The 22,420-nt window shown below is 37.0% G+C and overlaps 1 protein-coding gene across 2 annotated transcripts in view; it reads right to left on the reverse strand.

Annotated features, from left to right (window-relative positions):
- The window catches only part of Mns1 (meiosis specific nuclear structural 1), a 61,248-nt gene extending 54,179 nt beyond the window's left edge, over positions 1 to 7,069 (reverse strand). For both annotated transcript variants that reach the window (XM_013159820.3, XM_013159813.3), the window contains exons 1-2: positions 6,934 to 7,069; positions 6,096 to 6,317 (exon numbers count right to left, since the gene is read on the reverse strand). In XM_013159820.3, the coding sequence (XP_013015274.2) occupies positions 6,096 to 6,317; positions 6,934 to 6,936 (225 nt within the window). In that variant the 5' untranslated portion in view covers positions 6,937 to 7,069. The remainder of the gene's footprint in view (positions 1 to 6,095; positions 6,318 to 6,933) is intronic.
- Between the last annotated feature and the right edge of the window lie 15,351 nt (positions 7,070 to 22,420).

Raw genomic sequence — 22,420 nt, forward strand, 5'->3', positions numbered from 1 at the left:
GTATAAAGAACAGGGTAGAAATTATCACAATTTAGACGAAGAAAACAATATAAAGAATTAATGAATTGAAGAGTTGGTTCTTTGAAAGAATGAATAAAATTGATAAGCCCCTAGCCAACCTTATTAATAAAAGCAAAACTCAAATACATGCAATAAGGAATGAAAAGGGTAAAATCACTACAGACTCTGTGGAAATACAGATTATCAATACCTACTTTAAAAACCTTTATTCTCATAGGTTTGATAACACAGAAGAAATGGACAGATTCCTAGAAACACATGAATTACCAAAGTTGGATCAAGAAGATATAAAACTTATGAATAACCCAATGTCTATTAATGAAATTGAAAATGTAATTAGAAGTTTATCAACAAAGAGAAGCCCAGGTCCTCATGGATTCATGGCTGAATTCTACAAGAAATTCAAGCAAGACTTAATGCTAACACTCCTCAAACTCTTCAATGAAATTGAAAGGGAAACAATTCTCCCTGACTCATTCCTAGAAGCAAGTATTACCCTGATACCAAAACTGAGAAAGACCCAACCAAAAAAGAGAACTAGAGGCCAATCTCCTTAATGAACATAAATGCAAAAATCCTCAATAAAATACAGGCAATCAGAGTGCAATAAATCATCAAGACGATATATGCCATAACCAAGTGGGATTTATCCCAGGAATGCAAGGATGGTTCAACATACACAAATCAATAAATGCAATGCACCATATCAAGAGAGCCAAGAATAAGAATCACAAGATCATCTCAACAGCTGCAGAAAAAGGTTTTGGTAAAGTCGAACATCCATTCATGATAACAACCCTATGGAAAATCAGAATAGACAGTATGTACCTCAACCTCATAAAAGCCATCTATGACAAACCAACAGCCAGCATCATATTAAACCGTCAAAAATTGAAAGCCTCCCCTCTAAAACCAGGAACAAGACCAGGCTATCCACTATCACTACTTCTATCCAATACAGTGCGGAAAACATTAGCCAGAGCAATTAGACAAGAGGGAAATAAAAGTAATAAGGATAGGAAAGGAAGAAGCTAATTTATCATTATTTGCAGATGACATGGTACACTGCATATAACACCCCCAAAACACCATTGAAAGACTTCTAGATGTAATGACCAAATTCAGTAATGTAGCTGAATACAAAATCAATACTGAATAATCAACAGCATTCCTGTACACAAACACTGAACTCACTGAGTGAAAAAGAGATACTACATCCTTCACAATAGCGTCCAAAAAAATGGAACATTTAGGAACCAATGTAACAAAGGAAGTAAAAGATCCATACAGTGAAAATTATAGTATTCTGCAAAAAGAAATCTAATAGGAGTTCAGAAAATGGAAAGACATTCCTTGTTTACAGATAGGAAAAACAAACATTGTGAAAATGGGCATTCTCCCAATATTCTTATACAGATTTAATACAATTTCAATCAAATTACCATAAAAGCCATCTATGACAAACCAACAGCCAACATTATACCAAATGGATAAAAACTGAAAGCCTTCACTCTAAAATCAGAAACAAGACAAGGATGTCCATTATCACTACTCTTATTCAATATAGTTCTGGAAATACTAGCCAGAGCAATCAGACAAGAGGGAGAAATAAAAGGAATACAAGTAGGAAAAGAAGAGGTTAAATTATCATTATTTGCAGATGACACGATACTCTACATAGAAGACCCCAAAAACTCCATTAAAAGACTACTAGAGATTAATAAACAAATTCAGCAGCATAGCTGGATACAAAGTCAACAAAAAAATCAATAGCATTCCTGTACACAAACAAAAAACTCACTGAGAGAGAAATTATGGAAATATCACCTTTCACAATAGCATCTAAAAAAATGAAATACCTAGGAATCAACCTAACCAAGAATATAAAAGACCTATCTGCTGAAAACTATACTACTCTACAAAAGGAGAATGAAGAGGATATTAGAAAATGGAAGGATATTCCTTGCTCTTTGGCTAGGAAGAACCAATATTGTAAAAAATGGTCATACTCCCAAAACTGTTATACAGATTCAATGCAATCCCAATCAAAACACCATTAACATACCTTATATATCTAGGGAAAATATTCCTAAAATTCATCTGGAAACAGAAGAAATCTTGAATAGCAAAGGCAATTCTGGGCAACAAAGGCAAGGCAGGAGGCATTTCAATTTCTGACTTGAAACTATATTATGGCGCCAGGAGTTAGCTCAGTGGCATAAGTGCCTGCCTTGCAAGTGGGTGGTCATGAGTTTGATCCCTGGTACAAAAAAAAAAAAGAAGAAAGAAACTGTACTACAAAGCCACAGTAATAAAATCAGCATGGTACTGGCAAAGAAATAGACCTGAGGATCAATAGAACAGATCAGGAGATACAAACGCTACTACTGACCCGGCCTGCGGGTAAGTCCATGGAGACCCTAGAAGGGGAAGTGGGGATGAAAAAGAAACAAGAGACACAAAGAGCAGAGACAAGATGAGGAAGTCCAAACAAGTCTCATTTATTCACGGAAGGAGTAACAAATATATAGGGTATTGAGGAGGAGGGATTTAGGTTCTGAGACATCAGCAGGTAACTTAGCAACAGCGGCAAGACTGAGGGTTATAGGTCAAATCAAATTTCCCGGACACAGACTCATAAGGTGGAACTATGTTCCTGAATAGGCCAAACAAGCTAGGTAGGCAAGGTGCTGCTTAACTACCAAACTTAACTCCTAGAGGGAGTTAAGGTGGTGCGGCCTGCAGATGTTAAGGTAGTACGGCCCGCAGATGTTAAGATGGCAGCCAATTATAGGGCTTCCCACATACTACAAAGACTCAGCCACCTTATATTTGACAAAAGGGCTAAACATGTTCCCTGGAAGAAGGTAGCACCTTTAACAAATGGTGTTGGAAAAATTGGCTTTACACATTCCAAAGACTGAAAATAGACCCATGTCTATCACCATACACTAAAGTCAAAATGGATCAAGGATCTAAATATTAAAACAGAAAACAGTAAATCAACTGGAAGACAAGGTAGTTAAAAACCTTGGAGACACAGGGGTAGGGAGAGAATTCATGAATAAAATGCAAACCACATGGGAAGTACTTCAAAGAATAAATAACTGGGATCTCATATTACTAAAAAGTTTTTGCACTTCAAAAGAAATCACCAACAGAGTGAAAAGAAAACCCACAGAATGGGAAAGAATTTTAGCCAACAATCCCTTAGACAAAGGACTTATATCCAGACCATATAAAAGAAATGAAAAACACCAAGCCCCACAAATTAAAAGACCCTCTCCAAAAATGGGCATCTGAGATGAACACACATTTCTCAGATGAAGATATACAAATGGCAAATAAATATATGAAGAAATGTTCACCATCACTGGTCATTTGAGAAATACAAATTAAAACAGCATTGAGATTTTATCTCACCCTGGAAAGAATGGCTGCCATCAGCCATTCAACTGATAACAAACATTGGCGAGGATGCAGGGAAAAAGAAACACTTCTCCACTGTTGGGAGTGCAGACTGGTGCAACCTCTGTGGAAATCAGTATGAAGATTCTTCATAAAACTAGGATTGGAAGTTCTATTCAGTCCAGCTACTCCCCTCCTGGATATTTTCCCAGAAAAACTGAAAAGGTCCTATCACAGTGATATATGTGCACCCATGTTCATAACAGCACAATTTGTAATAGCGAAATCTTGGAAACAACCAAAATGCCCATCAACCACAGAGTGGATGAAAAAGATATAGAATATTACTCAGCTATAAAAAAGGATGGTCTTGAGGCCTTCATAGGTAAGTGGAGGCAATTGAGACTATCCTCATAAGAGAAATAAATAAGAATCATATTTGTAAATATCACATTGTATCTCTCGTGTAAAAAGAAATAAGAACTGTAGGAGTAATAAAACCCAAAATGTGTAATTGCTATTATAAAAAAAGAGGAAAAGAAAGCGCTCTAATGGATATAACTGCATGCATGTTTAAGTGCGTAGGACAGATAACCACATTACTAAGTTTTCGCTGCATCTTTGAACAGAACTGTTTGCAGTCTCAGTGAATGTCTACTTTGTATGCTTTAATTTTATAACTTGAACAACTATTTCTAAGATGACCATATGTAATTTATCAACTAGTGATTTCTGTTTTTTGAAATTCTGTATTATTTCTATCCTTTTTATGATTTGTTTTGGTTTTCTCTTTAAATAAATTTTTTTTAAAAAAAGAAATCAACAGGGTGAAAAGAAAACCTATGTACTGGGAAAAAATTCTTAGTCAACTGTCCCTCAGACAAAGCACTTCTATCTATAGAAGAAGATAGAAATATATATTTTCTTTAGAAAATATAAAGAATTTTTAAAAATCAGACTTCCAAAATTCAAAGACCCAATCATAAATGATAATGACATGAATTCATACTTCTCTGATGAACACAAATGGCAAATAAATAAATAGTTTTCAGCACCATTGGTCATTAGAGAAATACAAATTAAAACAACCGAGATTCTTACTCTAGAAAAAATGGCCAAGATCAAGAAAACAACCAACAGCAAATGCTGGAGAGGCTATGAGAGAAAAGGAACTCTTTTGCACTGTTGGTGGGAGTGTAGATTGGTACAATCACTGTGGAAACCAGTCTGGAAGTTCCTCAAAAAGCTGGGATTGGAAGTCCCATTTGACCCAGCTATCCTGCTTCTGGGCATATTCCCAGAAGAAATGAAAACATCATACCACAATGATGTATGTGCACCCATGTTTATAGCAGCACAATCTGTAATAGCCAGATCTTAGAAACAACCCAAATGCCCATTAACTGAGGAATGGATGAAAGATGTGTTATTTTTATAAAATGGAGTACTTAGCTACAAAGAAGGATCACATTGAGGCTTTTATAGGTAAATGGATGCAACTTAAGAGCATATTCATAAGTGAAATAAATCAAACTCACATGTGTAAATACCATATTACCTTCCTAGTGTTATGAAACCGAAAGAGTAAATAAGATACAAAATCTACTGTGAACATTGTGAAAGGTTAAGAAACTGCTCAAAAAGGAAAAATAACTCATAGCGAAAAGGAGAAAAGAAGGACAGGAAAAGAAAAATGATAAATTTGTATAAACATACTTAAGATAGCTAAGATGATTGTACTAATTCTATTCTTGGAACAAAACAGCTAACATTCATAGGATTAGATCAATTTTTCATGTCTATAGCTGGTGATCTCAGTAACTTTTGAAGATAAGTATGCAAAATAACAACCTGTGTTAAGTTCCTACCATCTTGTTTTGAAAGCCCATATCATTAATGTTTTGGGTTTTTTGTTATTGTTGTTTATTTTTCTCTTTTGTTTCTTGTTTTTCTTATATTTTGTTTTGTTTTGTTTTTCCCTCTTTAAAGTAAAAAAAGAAATAACACTGATAAATTATTTCCATATTTCATGGCACCTAAATTCTTCAAGGAAAGTTTCAAAAATAAAAAATACAACTAAATTTACACTTAACACAAAAGTGTCTATTTCCTACCACCTAATAATATGTTTAATTTTAGTAAATTCAAAAAGACATCCTTAAGTTTTTGTCTTCGGAAATTTATATAGCAAGGTAACTGTGTTTATATGAATAAAATTGGAAATTCCTAAATATAAATTTCACATTCATGTTTTAAAAATTCTTATTCTTGAGTCAGGTATTCAGCTTAGCGGCACAAGCACCTGCCTGGCAAGTATGAGGTTGTGAGTTCAGTTTCCAGTACCAAATAATAATAATAATAATATTCTTGTGAGGCACTTTTCAAAGCACTTTATACATATTATTCATTAAAATAGTCCTAACTTGGAGGTTCCATTACTAATTTCCATGTTACATATGAAGCATAAAATGTAAAAACAAGCTACCTGTGGTTCCATAGCTAAGATAAAAGCAGTACTAGGATTCAAAGTCAAACAGTTTGGCTCAAAAAAGCCAGCTCTTACCACTAAACTGGAATGACTCAAAATGAGGCACCTTTAGCTGCTGCTGGTCTCATCACTGCCAAAGTGCAAACAATGAAAATTAACAAGGAATATCAAAACTTACTTTTTGGATGGCTTCTTCCATATCCAACTCAAACTGCTCGTCTTGTAATAATCTGAGGAATCTCTTGTGCTCAACACGGTCATCATTTTCACTCTGCACAGTCTGGTTCCTGACTCGACTCTCTATCTTTTTTAGTGCTTCGACATCCAATTTTTTGCAGTAGTTTCGATCTACTAAATTTTGATGCCTTTCACTAAAGCTCCAAGATCTCCTTGCGGAAGCCTATAACAGAAAAAAAAAAAAGTTTGCCTACTTCAATATTCCAAAGTCTTGTCCGTCTATACCAAACGATATAAAAACAGGTAGCAGTTTTGGCTTCCTTCAAAATATTAAACGTAGCTGCTTAATACACTGATGCGTCAAGTAAGAATTAATACTATTTTATGGATGAGCATGAAAAGTAAAAGTACTTAAAGAAAAGTACTCCTAGGATTCAAAAACAGACAGCCACGGTTCACAGATCCAGCTCCACATCACCACCGAGGAATTCATTCCTCCTCTTGGCTTATCCACCACACCACCCTATGGCCACAAAGTCCTATTCAGAAGTTCGTCAGTTTTTCCTAATATAGATCTCCTGGGTCAACCGCTGCTCTCCTGGACTTTTATTGCCATTCATTTGTGCTGAGAATCCACAGGCAGATTTAACGATGTATCTAAGACGGGGGGCGGAGGGGTAAAGAAAAGGAAGGGAACCGTGGCGAGCGTTCGTAGAGGAAAGCAAATACAAGTTTCCAGCTTCACTCCCACTTTATGCACTTCCAAATCTTTTTTAGAAACAGGCGAGCTCTAAACGATAATTAAACACAAGTAATCTAGAATCCCCCAACTTGCTCACCATCTTGGCAGACGAAAAGTCAAGTTCCTCCACGCAGGTTCCCGAAGATACCAACTAAATCCGCAGTAGCAAACGCCTCTGCTGCTGCGCTTTTGTGTTTACAAGGTGTCCGGGCAACAGCCACAGCCAACCCGCTCAGTACGCTGCCTCCCATTGGACGAGGCGAGACCCAATCGGCATGGAGCTTTCTCAGAGCCGTGGGAGGGCTCATTCCACTGGCCTAATAAGTCGGATAGCGCCAAATTCAAACCGACAGACACCTGTCCTCCGCTGGCCGCTGAGGGCGCTGGAGGTTTCCCGCGGACCGCTGCACTTTGGTGCTTAGGAGGGTTTCCGGAAGAAATCATTTTCAAATGAATCCCCAGCCAAAGCTGAGTACGGAAGCTCCCGCGCGCGTCTTGCGCCCTCCAGCCTCGCCGCTGGCCTGAGGGCCGGTTCTCGTTCCCCGGTTCTGGTTCCGTCCCGCAGCCCAGGGGCGGGCAGACCTACCAGTCCCTCCCTTCACAGACGCTGTCAGTAAACTGGGGTCCAGATGCCTTAAGTGCAAGCGTCTTGCGCTGCGCTGTGTTCCGAGCGCAAGGAGGGGGCCAAGTTCACAGATGGTGCCAGAGTTTTGGTCTGCTTTGTTTCACTGGCAAACACCGAAGTCCGTTTTACATGGAACTTAAGAACAAGACCAAAAGTTAGTCAGATATACTGATACACTTTGAGAAATCTGGTCAAAAATAAATTTGTTTTAAAACGTAGTCTGTAGCATAACGATTTAACTTGAAGTAGTGTCTTTTTAAAAATTAATAACTTATTGAACTTTAAGTTTTTCCATGTGTCGAAAGCGTGGAAATCATCTCTCAACTTTAACCAACCAAACCCAACCAAACTAAGACAAAATCTCTACAAATTAAAAATCAATGACTTTTTTTGGGATCCCTCATATTAATGAGATCATAGGACAGACTGCTAGGTTTTTCCAGCCCAATAGGAAAGAAAAAAGAAAAGAAAAAGGAAGCCTTTACTTAGGAGGTGGAGAGGAGTTCACAGCTCCTGGGGCTGGGCTTGTCCTGTGGCCAGGGGGACAGGGGTGAAAGGTTATAGACCTCTGGCCGGAGGCGGGGTTTGGGGCTGGCGCTGACGAGTGTGGGGAACTGGCTGGAATTTTCTTCAAGCCTGCGGGGGAAAAGAAAGAGGAAGTTGTAATGAGGGCTGAGAAGGAAGGAGAAGGAAGTGGCCATCAGGAAAATAAACTGGCCTTGTTTTGGCCTTCCACCGTGTTAAACCACTGCGATAATATTCAATAATTTATACTAGGGTAGAAAACTTTCACTAACTACCCGCCTTAAAATTTGGAGTGAGTGGAATCCAAAGTCCAAGACAAAGCCTACTTACCTGGAGCAAAAGCCACTGGAGACCTCAACTAGTGTGGCCACTTAAATGGTGATTTTGAAAAGTTGCTAGGGATTTTCCGCGGACTAGCATGACCCATTGTTAATGGGTCCTTACCCTTCCACAAATTGTACCTTCAGGAATTATTTCAGGTTCTAGAATGTTTTAAAGCAGGTATTGTGATGCCTCTTGCTTTGATCTTGTGCTCCAGAAGGATTTGGCTTATATAACGTCTCATAAAGTAGCCTTTAACTAAAAAGCTGTTCACTGAGCTACTATCAAAAATTTTTGGTTTGAATACTGATGTATTACAAGCACATTAAATACTGCTTGGCAGACAGTAAGTGCTGAGTATTTGTTAAATCAGCAGATGGTTGAAATAACATTACTGTGATTCATATAAAACTCTACCCACAGACTACTTTGGGGAATTATTGTTCTTATATAGTCCTGTTCAAGTTTTATCAATTATATTTATATTTTTGGAGAATAAAACTGCCTTCACTAATTTTCCATTAATTTTCTATTTCCAAATCCATTGTTTTCTTCTTTTCCTATCATTATTCCTTCTTTTTGTTTGCTTTTGGTTTATTTTGCCTTCTTTTCCTTAGCTTCTTAATGTGGATGCTAAAATATTTATTTAAATCCATTCCTTTTATGAATAAATGTAGAAGTTTTTCTCTAACCCTGCTTTAGCTGCCTTTGACATATTTTAATATATTGTAATTTTATATTCACCCATTCAAAACATTCAGACTACTTCTTTAACTCTAAAGTTATTTACAAATGTTTTGTTAACTTTCAAAATATTTCAGAATATCTACGTATCTTTTTAAAACTGATTTGTAGTTTAATTCCATAGTGTCCAGAGAACAGACTTTGTAGGGCATCAATTCTTTTAAGTCTGTGGAAGTTTGTTTTATTATGCAAAATATGGTCTGCCCTCAAAAAGTGGTCAATAATCTGGTATTGTGGAGGAGTATCTTATAAAAGTCAACAAGGCTAAGTTTGTTGTGGCTGCTGTTCAGGTATCCATATAGTATTTGTATTTTATCCATTTTTGAAAGGAGTGTTAAGGTCTTCATGTATAATTGTGGATTTTCTTACTTCTCTTTTCAGTTCTATATTTTTAACCCCTATATTGTAAGTTTCTGTTGGTAGGTGTATACATCTTTAGGATTATTGTTATGTCTTAGTAACCTTTTGGCATTAGCATTCTAGAATAATCTTCTATTTCTGACACTACTCTTGTTCTAAAAAATGTTTGTCATACTTGTAGCCATTCTAGATTTCTTTTAAGTAGTGCTATATGGTGTATCTTTTGTTTTTAACTTTGAATCTATGCCATTATATTTAAAGTGACTTTCCTATGGAGAGCATATAGTTGGGGTTACTTTTTATTTAATCTGACAACCTCTGTCATTTAATTGGTGTGTTTATGATATTTACATTTAATGTCACTTTTAATGTAAATGGATTAGTAACCACATTTCATTAGTTTTCAAATATATATTGTATCTGTTCTTTTTTTGTTTTCTCTTTTTCTGTCTTATTGTCTGAAATTTCATTTTATTTTTGCTATTGGCTGATTATTTCTATTTTATTATTTAAGCTCTTTGTGGTGTCTTCCAATTGTCTGAATACTATAATCCTGCCACACTGTAAAACCTGACATTGCTTCAGTTCACCTTTTGGGACGCTGTTATACAATTTACTTTTACATATGCTGTAAATCCATAATACATAGATTTTTACATATGTTATATTGTTTGAAATTGTTTTGGAGTTTTCAAATGCTCCATTTGTTTTGGTTTTTTCTAATCTTTCTCTTTATGTTTCAGTTGGGTAATTTTTATTACTTTATCTTTAATTTCTGCCTCTTGTGTCTTCTGATAAATCTGTCAGAGATGCACTTCATGTTCATTATTTTTTCAATCTAGTATTTCCATTTTACTTCCTTTTAGTTTCCAACTTTTCTGCTAAAATCATTCATCTTTTCATATAAATTGTCCACTTTTTCCATTACGGTCTTTAATATGCAACGTTAAATTTTTCTGTCTAATAATTTCACCATCTGGTTCACATGTGGGTTATATTCTGTTGGGTTGTGTGTGTGGGGGGGGGGGCAGGTTTAAGAGACTTTTTTTCCAGTACCGGGGATTGAACTCATGACCACATGCTTGCAAGGCAGGCACTTATGCCGCTGAGCTAAATCACCAGCCCCGTCTTTTTACAGGTCTATTTTTTTCCTACTGTTTTGTGGGACTCGTGGTTTTTTTATTGAATGCTGGTCATGATGTAAAATAGTGAGGACTGAAAGACCTGTGCCTGAGAACAAGCATACCTCTTCTTACAAATTCCTAAGGCAGAAGATCCAGTCAGTTAGCCGGAGGTCAAGCTGGATTTGAACTTGCCGCTAGAGTTATTTTCAGTACTATCTCCAAAGTTCTCCAGTGTTGTCTGCTGCTCATAACAGCTGGGACTGGTTTTCCAGCAGATTTGTCTCGATGTTGCATTCTACCTTGGCTCCAGGCTTTCCCTTCGTTCTCGCATTTTACAGCCTTCTCTCCACATTCTTGCTCCTCATCTGTTAGTAGCCACTTTCTTGGGGGCTTGTACTTACTAGATGGATGAGGGCAGCGGGAGTTTCTCCGTTTGCCTGTCGCACTGTTTTTCTGGGGACAGGAAAAAGTTGTAAGTTGGAAAAACATTCCTTAATATTAGAGAACATTCATATTTTGCTTATTGCCTTTAAAGAATGTTCGATATCCTCACCCTGGTTTAAAAGATTCTGTGTCTACCTCTTCGGGTTTCTTCTTGAAACGAAATGTGGATTTCTTTTTGTTTCTGTCTGCCAGAAAGCTTTTGTCAGTGTAAATCAGTCTGCCTAGGAAGCTCCTCAGTTTATTCCCTTAAAGAGAGTATGTGATGACTGAACTTTGTCCCCGTCTGTAAGACAACATTATGCTATGAATGCAGAGCAGAACACCAGAAGGAGCCTTGGTTCTTGGTAACCACACGGCTACCACATCAGACTTGGACTGACTCCCACTCTAGGTAGTGTGAACGAAAAGTAAACAGCTAACATGTCTGCGCCTCCACGCCCGCTCTTCCCCTCCAAGTCTACTGCTGTTCATCTAATGCTGCTCCTCTAACGTGAGTCCTACTGGATGTGACCACTATGTCCCTTATGTCTCTTACGATGAAATGACTAAGAAAACGAAAATTTTACAGCATTGTTTTTCTAACGAATTTTTGTTCTGCATATTATTAATAAGTAGAATGCAAATACCTGGTCTTCTTTTTCACATTTTTCTCTCCCTCTTTTATCCTCCAGAATCTGAGTCCCTTCCCTTTTACCCGGGTCTCAGAGTCTGGATCACAACTTTTGATCATTGCTTTTATTTTTCCAAAATATCCACACAGCATTTACCTATGACTTGGTACCTCCAAGAGCCATGTCATTTTGAATTGGGGAAGCATTTTCTATTTTCAGATCTCTTACAGATAAAAATGTAGACAGGGACAGAAACCACAGGGACACTGAACCACAATGGACACAGCTAAAATATCTGTCAATAGACACAAATCCTCAAACTTCGTATTTGATCATTGAACTAGTTATTAATGCATCAATTTTAATAATATGCTACCAATAAGAACTTATTGGGAATATTTTCCAAAATCTCTTTACTAAAGTCTAAATACATTATTATTTCCCTTATCTGTCTAGCAAGATCCAATTGATTTATTGGCAATTGAATGATAAATCATTTTGTATGCATAGATTTTGGTCAACAATGTTTATACAAAATTTATTAATCATAAATATGTCTTTAAAACATTAACAAGATAAAAATGTTAGCAATATTGTCTTGTTAGACCTGAACTTATACTACTTGCATAATTGATTCCTAAGTCACACTAATATATTTTTTTCAGTAAATGTTTGTAACATAAAGACTAGTTCATTAATCAAGCTTACAAAGTACTTCACTTATCAATACATAGCTTATCAGGATAGACAGGAATTTAAACATATCAATATCATGTGCTTCTTAAAATATGCAAGTAATATTTCAGAACACTATATATACATTGTAATCAATTGTTTAACTGCATTTCTAATTGTTTAGCTTTAATTAAACAGTTTGCTTAGCACAGAGCACTGACATAGGATAGCTTACAAAACATGCATTAAAATATTGATTATATATCTAGAATGGGTAATGTGAGTATCATGATGATGGGAAGGGTGAGAAAGAGAAACCACTATGTAGGTGGAGGAAAAGCCACAGAAGCTTTTTTAAAAGTCTGTAGAAATAAATTAAGGGCAAATTCCATATGTCAGTCAGAAACTTTGAAGCAAAATAGATAAAAGGAGAATTTTTAAAAGGCTGAACTGTAGAACGGTCTGCATGCTTTTAACCACTTAGCAAGGAAAGCAGACATTCGGTAGGATCTGAGAACAGAGTCTGAGCTGCTGTCAAAGAATGCTCACATTGGCAGAAGGACTGAGATGCCTTGATGAAAGACCCCTCCTTAAAAAAGTTTGCACTTGGCGCCTGGCCATCGGTGTGCAGAGGAGGAGCTGGGCAGATCTGGGGTGCCTTCATTGGCCTCTCTGTGTGTCTGCAGGACTGTGGATATCTCCGCCCAGACTGTTGGAGTCCCTCCAGGCTTCCAGGTGCAGTGAAGAGGAGAGGTGGGTTTGAGGTCTCTACATCCGCCTCCCCATCCCGGTTGCACTTGGAGAACTGCTGAGCTCCCGACGGGTGGGCGGGCCCACACTATCCCCGGAGCCCAGCCTGTTTTGCTGCGATGCCTAGACATCAGTGTACAGAGGAGGAGCTGGGCGGATCTGGGGTGCCTTCATCAGCCTCTCCGTGTGTCTGGAGGACTGTGGATATCTCTGCAAGCAGGGAGGGATCACAGGCTCCTGAGGCACCACGGCCTGTGGTGAGTACCCTAACCCGGCTGCGATTGAAGAGCTGTGGAGCTTCCAAGGGACAGGTGGGTGCACAGTGTCCCTGAGGCCCAGCTTGTCTGGAACTGTGGAGTTCTGAGCAGGCAGAGGAGGGCCACTGGTTCTGCAGGCCCAATGGCTTGGGGTAGCGTGGTGCCAGAGTCTCAGTAGCTGCAAACATAGAAGGGGATTTTCAACAGATCCTGAAGAAGCTTTCAAATAACACTTGAAACACAGAATTATAGGAAAATGACAAAACGAAAGACCAAATTACAACCTCAAACCTCCAGCCCATCTCAAGAAACCCTAGGAGCAATGTATATAGAAGAAAATATATCCCATCCACCTCATATATCAGACACAATAGCTACTGAAATTGACAAGCAACTCCAGCAAGCTTTAAAGAAATTCAAACTCGAAATAATCTCCCAGATAAAAGAAGAAATGATAAAAGAAATGAAAGAGATTCTAAATATATCTAAAGAAAACACAGATAAAAAATTGGAGGAACTAAACAAAAAGATAGAATCCCTAGACGAGCAATATAAGAAACAAACATAATACATAATGCAGATGTACAGAGATATACAGGAAATAAAAAACTCCACTGAAAGTTGTAAAAACCACCTTAATGAAAGTGAAGATAGAATTTCAGACCTTGAAGACAGGATTGCAGCTAGTAAACAGGAAAGGAAAGATCTTTTGAAAATAACAAGGAATCAGGAAACAACAATTCAACAACTGCAAGACGATGCAAAGAAGAATGACATAAGAATGATAGGGATTAATGAAAGAGAGGGAGACAACATGAAGGATGTCAGGAGGATATTTAGAGAAGTAATAGCTGAAAATTTCCCAAGCATGAGATCAGAAACTGACATCAGGATCAGTGAAGCATATAGAACTCCAAATAGTCATAACCAAAATAAAACTACACCAAGACATATAATAATCACCATCCCAGAAATCCAACACAAGAATAGATTATTAAAAGCTGTCAGAGAGAAAAGACAGATCACTTATAAAGGAAAACCTATCAGAATCACAGCAGACTTCTCAGCACAAACGATAAAGTTAAGAAGAGCATGGAGTGAAGTATTCCAGATCCTAAAGCAAAATGATTTCCAACCTAGACTGATATATCCTGCAAAACTATCATTCAAAATAGATGGTGAAATACAATACTTCCATGACAAAGAACAGCTGAAGAACTTCATGAACACCAAACCAACCCTGCAAAAAATATTGAAGGACAGTTTAGATACACAAAGGAAAAAACCACTTAGCAAAGCAAATAATTAAGCAGAACAGAAAGATAAAGATGCAACAGCAGAGAGATAACATTCCTACCAGCATTTAACAGTAATAACCATTAATGTAAATGGTCTCAATGCACCAATCAAAAGAAACAGACTAGCAGAATGGATCAAGAAACAAAATCCAACCATATGCTGTTTACAGGAAACCCATCCAACCCAGAAGGATACTCACAGACTGAAAGTCAAAGGATGGAAAACAATTCTTCATGCAGCAGGAATCCAAAAAAAGGCAGGAGTAGCCATTCTGTTTGCAGACAATGTGAACTTTAAACCAACAATGACCATAAAGGACAAAGAAGGTCACTACATACTCGTAAGGGGAAAACTCCAAGAGGAAGAGATAACTATCTTAAATATATACGCACCAAACTCCAGAGCACCCAGTTATATAAAACAATTATTAACAGAAATGAAAACTCGAATTATCAGTAACACAATTGTAACAGGAGACCTTAATACGCCATTGACACCAAGGGACAGATCAACCAGACAGAAAATGAGCAAAGAAATAACAGAACTGAATCATAACTGTGAACAAATGCGTTTGATAGACATATACAGAATGTTCCACCCAACAACATCAGAATACACATTCTTCTCAGCAGTACATGGATCATTTTCTAAAATAGACCATATATTAGCTCACAGAACATATTTAAACAAATGCAAAAGAGCTGAAATCATCCCTTGCATGTTATCGGATCATAGCGCTCTGAAATTAGAAATTAACGATAAAAGATACTGCAAAAATCCCGCAAACACATGGAAACTGAATAACACACTCTTGAGTAATCAGTGGGTCACAGAAGAAATTAAAGAAGAAATTAAACACCTAAAAGAAAATGAAAATGCAGATACAACTTATAGGAATCTGTGGGATGCAATGAAAGCCGTCCTGAGAGGAAAATTTATTGCACTGAGTTCCCACATCAGGAAAGCAGAACGAATACAAATAAATAACTTGATGCTACACCTCAAACAGCTAGAAAAAGAAGAGCAAGTCAAGCCCAAAGCCAAAAGAAGAGAGGAATTTATAAAAATCAGAGCAGAAATCAATGCAATAGAGACTAAGAAAACAATCCAAAGAATCAACGAATCAAAGAGTTGGTTCTTTGAAAGAATAAATAAAATCGATAAGCCCCTAGCCAACCTTATTTAAAAAAGGGAAGAAAAAGCTCAAATTCATGCAATAAGAAATGAAAAAGGAGAAATCACTACAGACCCAATAGAAATACAGAAGATCATCAACACCTATTTCGAAAACCTCTACTCTCAAAAGTTTGATAACACAGAAGAAATAGACAGATTCTTAGAAGCATATGAAGTACCAAAGCTAGATCAAGAGGATGTAAAACTGTTGAATAACCCAATCTCTGCTAATGAAATTTAAAATGTAATTAAGTCCTTACCCACCAAGAAGAGCCCAGGCCCAGATGGATTCACTGCAGAATTCTACAAGAAATACAAAGAAGACCTAATGCCGACACGCCTCAAACTATTCAATGAAATTGAAAGGGAAGCAATCCTTCCTAAGTCATTCCTGGAAGCAAATATTACTCGTACCAAAACCTGAGAAAGACCCAACTAAAAAAGAGAACTATAGACCGATCTCCCTAATGAACACAGATGCAAAAATCCTCAGTAAAATATTGGCAAATAAGATCCAGCAAATCATCAAGAATATTATACACCATGACCAAGTGGGATTCATCCCAGGACTGCAAGGATGGTTCAACATACGCAAATCAATAAATGTAATCCACCATATCAATAAAGCCAAAAATAAGAATCACATGATCGTTTCTATAGATGCAGAAAAAGCCTTCGATAAGGTCCAACATTTATTCATGATAAGAACTTTATAGAAAATTGGAATAGATGGTCTTTACCTCAATATAATAAAGGCCATTTATGACCAACCAACAGCCAGCATCATACTAAATGGCCAAAAATTGAAAGCCTTTACTTTAAAATCGGGCACAAGACAAGGATGTCCTTTATCGCCACTCCTATTTAATATAGTACTGGAAGTACTAGCCAGAGCAATTAGGCAAGAAAGAGAAATAAAAGGGGTAAAGATAGGAAAAGAAGAAGTTAAATTATCATTGTTTGCAGATGACATGATACTCTACATAGAAGACCCCCTAAACTCCATTGAAAGACTCTTAGATACAATAAATAAATTCAGTAATGTGGCTGGATACAAAATCAATACTCAGAAATCAATAGCATTCCTATACACGAACAACAAAATCACAGAGAGGGAAATAAGAGAAACTGGACTATTCACATTAGCAACCCAAAAAATGAAATATTTAGGAGTTACTCTTACGAAAGAAGTGAAAGACTTATACAGTGAAAATTATAATACACTGAAAAAGGAAATTGAAATGATCTCAGAAAATGGAAAGACATCTCTTGCTCATGGATAGGAAGAACAAACATTGTGAAGATAGCCATTCTCCCAAAACTGTTATACAGATTCAATGCAATCCCAATAGAAATACCATCAACATACCTTATAGATCTAGAGAAATCACCCCTAAATTTCATCTGAAACCAGAAGAGACCTAGAATCGCAAAGGTAATTCTAAGCAGCAAAGACAAAGCAGGAGGCATCACAATCCCTGACTTGAAGTTATACTACAAAGCAACAGTAGTAAAATCAACATGGTATTGGAATCAAAACAGAGCCGAAGATCAATGGAATAGATTAGAAGATACAACCACAACTATAAACACACTCAACGACCTTATCTTTGATAAAGGAGCCAAGCAGGTTCACTGGAAGAATGACAGTCTCTTTAATAAATGGTGCTGGAAAAACTGGCTCTCCATTTGCCAAAAACTAAAGCTAGACCCATGTCTATCACCATGTACTAAATTAAAATCTAAATGGGTCAAAGATCTGAATATTAAAACAGAAACACTAAATCTATTGGAAGACAAATTGGGTAGAAACCTTGGAGACATAGGAGTAGGTAGAGAATTCATGAACAGGACTCAAACCGCATGGGAAATACTTCCCAGAATCAATAACTGGGACCACTTCTTATTAAAAAGTTTCTGCATGTCAAAAGAATTCTCCAGCATAGTGAAAAGAAAACCCACAAACTGGGAAAAGATTTTAGTGAACTCTCTCTCAGACAAGGGACTCTTGTCTAAAACATATAAAGAATTAAAAAAACTCAGACCTCGAAAATTCAAAGATCCTATCCAATCCAAAAATGGGCATCTGAGATGAATACGCAATTCTCAGATGAAGAAATGCAAATGGCAAATAAATACATGAAAAAATGCTCATCATCATTGGTCATTAGAGAAATGCAAATTAAAACCACACTGAGATACCATCTCACTCCTGAAAGAATGGCCAGGATCAAGAAAACCAACAACAAATGCTGGAGAGGCTGTGGGGAAAAAGGAACTCTCCTGCACTGTTGGTGGGAGTGTAGACTGGTACAGCCTTTGTGGAGATCTGTCTGGAGATTTCTCAAAAAGTGGGGATTGGAAATCCCATTTATTCCAGCTATTCCACTTCTAGGCATATTCCCAGAAGAACTGAAAGCATCATACCACAGTGATATATGTGCACCTATGTTTATAGCAGCACAATTTGTAATCGCCAGATCTTGGAAACAACCCAAGTGTCCATCAACTGAGGAATGGATAAAAAAGTTGTGGTATTTCTATACAATGGAGTATTATTCAGCTATAAAGAAGGATCACATTGAGATATTTATCAATAAATGGGCGCAGCTTGAGACCATACTCATAAGTGAAATAAATCAATCTCGCATGTGTGAATACCGAATAGTTTCCCTAATGTAAGTAATGATTCAAATATATAAAAATATGTGGTAATCATGATTCCCCATTATGTAGCCTTGAAGCCTTATAAAGTTTTCACTCATTAATTAGAAAGGCTTTATTCTGGGCTTCTTGATATGGAAATATTTGAAGCTATAGTATATGAAGTTTTATCCAAATATTTCAAGGAAAAAGACAGACACTAATGGTAACTACTATTAAGTCAGGTTATATGGTGGTGAAGTACTAGGTTGCTGAAACAGTCATGCTTTGACCTCTATTGTTATATTGTTATGTCCTGTTTTATCTCAATCTCCCCCTTATTCTTTAAAAAAATTATTTAGTTATTTCTTATGTTTGTTTTAATTAAGGGGAAAAATTTAAAAAATTAGGATATATAATAGTAACTCTTTTTGATTTCCTATTAACTTGTTTTGAAGTCCTGTAATACTCCCACGATCTTGATTTGACTGATTAGACTATTCCATTCTGTATGATAGTATCAAGTTTGAGGGTATAGGCAACTACTTTGAAGGCAATAAGATTCACTAAGATGCCCATTCTGGTTTGACTATTGTCTCCTTGGGAAGTCCTGTAATGTTTACAATGCCTAAGTTTTATTGGTCTTGTTCTCTACTGTTTTGTCTAACTTTATAATATCTAGTGAGATAGACAATTCTTTTTAAGGAAACAAGAGACCACGTTGATAACCATTGTTGATAACCTTGTACTCTGTTCTACACCATGTGCTATGTCTATCCTTGGTTTTGACTGACAGCTTTGTTTTGCCATATTTGACTGTATTCTCTCCCCCCCCCAAAAAGTAATAAGAACTAAGGAGTAATAAAATCCAAAATGTGTAAATTTTGTTGTAAAAAAGAGAGGGAAAAAAAAAGAGCTCTAACGGATATAACAGCAAGTGTGTTTAGGGGTGTTAAATAGCTGACTATATTAATGTTTTTGGATCATTGAACACAGCTGTTTGCAATCTCCCTGTTTGAATGTCCACTTTGTATTCTTTGATACTGTGATTTGAGCAACTATTTTCAAGATGATAATATGTAATCTATTAACAGGTGATTTCTTAATTGTTATGTTTTTTTTTTTTGTAGTTCTGTATTACGTGTACCCTTACACCGCTTTGTTTTGTTTTGTGTTTTTCTCTTAAATAAATTTAAAAAAAGTTTGCACTTAGGGGCTGGGGATTTAGCTCAGCGGCATAAGCACTTGCCTTGCAAGGAGGCAGTCATGAGTTCGATCCCTGGTACCGATAAAAAGAGAAAAAAAAAAAAAGAAAAGAAAAACGTTTGCACTTATAATAAGAAAAATATATGCTAACGAGGAAAACTCTGATTAAAAGGAAGGCCGTAGACAGTCGGGTTAGAACATACAACGTGCTTGCTGAAGGAAATTCTATTGAGGACCACAAAGATGGAGACCATCAGGAAAAAGAATATAGAATGTAAGAAAACTCAACTTGAACCTGAAAGAACAGCAGAGCTGTAAGCCTTTGTTCCTCTCCACCTGGGCTTACCCTATCCCACAGCTGCAGATCTCTGTTGTATCCACAGTTCTACTCACTGGGATTCCTGGGCCAGAGACCAGTGGACTCACCAGCTCGGGGCTGTGTGTAAACAGACTACAGAGGCACAGAGCACGCACCCGCTGCAGGTTTCTCTTCTGGGCATCAGGATCTCCCCAAGGGTTGGAGTTCTGTCGTGGGTCAGAGATGCGGTGGGTTTGGGGCCGAACAGGGTACAACACAGTAACATGTGACTTGGAATTAAATTCCTAGTAACCAAACAGCAGTTTTGCAAAATGTTTTAGCAAACATGTATGCTTCTTCATTATCATTTCTAACTGAAGATGTTTGTCTCTGAATTGAATTTTATTTATATCCCCTGATTTCTAGTCTATCCAGGAGTATTATGAAAGGATTCGTGTAATTTAATCGATGCTCTAGAGGTCCAAGAAAAGGAATATTGGGGGTAAAAGGCTATTACTTTTTTCCCCAAGTTAATAGATTTTGTAGTGATCTTAGATTTACAGAAAAATTGACAAAGTTTATTAAATTCCCATATGTCCCTACACCTACAGAGTTCCCACTATTGTTAGCAGGACTTTAGGGTTATACACTTATAACAATTAATCGACCACTATTAATACATTATTATTAATTAAAGCCCATAGTTCATTTTAGACCGCTTATTTTTGTGGGTCTATAGGTTCTGGAAAATATATAATGTACATTCACCATTGCGGTATCATAGAATATAGTTTCATCATCATAAAAATCTTCTGTGTTCTACCTATTTATCCTTCCTTGGCCCCAGCCCCAAAGCCCCTGGAACCTACTAATCTTTCTACTGTTGATATACTTGTGCCTTTTTCAGAATGTCACATAATTGAAATTATACAGTATGAAACCTTCGTGGAATGACTTTTTCTTTTAGCGATATGTATTTAAGTTTCCTCTGCATCTTTTTGTGGCTTGACAGCTTTTCTACCTTTATCATTGAATAATATTTCACAATACGGTATTTTTAGCATTTACACTTAAAATTTATTTTCAGTGATAAGTTACTATGTCATACATACTTGTTAAGGGAAGATTTATGCCCTCCTAGCATTAGGGTGAAATTTTTGGTTTGGCTTTTTGCCTACAGGTTTAGATTAAAGATCTAGAGTACTAAAGAGAAGGGAATTTTCCTAATATTAAGTGATGAATTATGCCGGTTAATGTTTCCTAGTAGTTGCAGGATAACAGGATTGAACATATCGAAGTTGCTGATCTGAAAGACAGCATGCGACTAAGCAGGCAGTATAACTTCTTATTATGCATTAAAATTTATTCCCTCAAATTGTATTGCTTTATAAAATGAAGCAATTAAAGCAAGACAATTTTTCTTTCATTCAGAAAAATGCCCAAATCTAACCTAATTTGCTGCAGTTGGACACTACCTGGAGATGACTGTTTAAGTATCTGAACATTACACACACTTACCTTTTAAATATTGATAATATCATTTTTCATTTCCTCGACAGGAAATCCCACAGGGAATAATTATGCTAATAAGCCTTAATGATTCTTGCAAATAAGTGATCAAACCAAATTGCTACTGTTGATTTATATTAATGGATGCCTTTAGGATGGGATTTGCCAGTGTGATGCTGCCTCTTGAATCTCAATTTATCTTATTTAGCTGAAGAGTGTACATAGTTAAGGAGATGGAGGGTTAGAAATATAATGTGTTTGCAGTGTTTTGCACTCCACAATGTTCAAGCATTCCCGTCTTGCCTTGTAGCAAATCTGCACTAATGGCTTCATTGTATGTAACTTCCTTTTATACTCTTCTCTGTTATATGCAGTTAGAAAATGACTACTTTCTTATGGATTTAGAATAAGCCAGCTAACATATGTTGAATCTGATTGTTTCATTAAGACAATAAAATGTGTTTCTGCACATTCTGGCCACTGCAATCTGGGAATCAGATTGACCACGTGATGATGTGACCGAGTGCTAAACAATTTCTTGGAGGGCCAAACGGCACATCAAATGGTTTATTTGTTGGCTAGATTGGTTGATTCTTTCCTGCTTTCTCACTGGCATTCTTGCTCTTGCACCCTCATCAAGTCAAAGGAATTTGAAGGGTCGGTACTGGGAGCCTGGAGAACGAGGTCCAAAGATAGTGGAGGAGACGGGAGCGCCTACGAAGAAACAGAGGCAAGATTTCATTCTTCCTTTACTTTTTAATCCCTCCGGGCAGCAAGCGTGGTGGTCGGTGCCACCGCCTCCAGGAGGGTCCTGCCTACAGCACGTCCATCGTGCAGGCGCATCTGGAAGCGTGCTAGGCCGGTCAGCTGGGCATTTCTCAGCGCAATTCAAAACACTGACTTTGTCACAAAGACGCAGAAACATGGCTCTCTCAGACCCATGTTTATTCTTTAGAATGTTTCTATTGGTGAATTATTAATGTTAATTTTTTGAGTTTCATTATGTTAAACACTGAG

The sequence above is a fragment of the Cavia porcellus genome, unplaced genomic scaffold (assembly GCF_034190915.1).
Source record: "Cavia porcellus strain 051 isolate PalLab524CR breed Dunkin Hartley unplaced genomic scaffold, mCavPor4.1 scaffold_8, whole genome shotgun sequence".
Classification (NCBI taxonomy): Eukaryota; Metazoa; Chordata; class Mammalia; order Rodentia; family Caviidae; genus Cavia; species Cavia porcellus.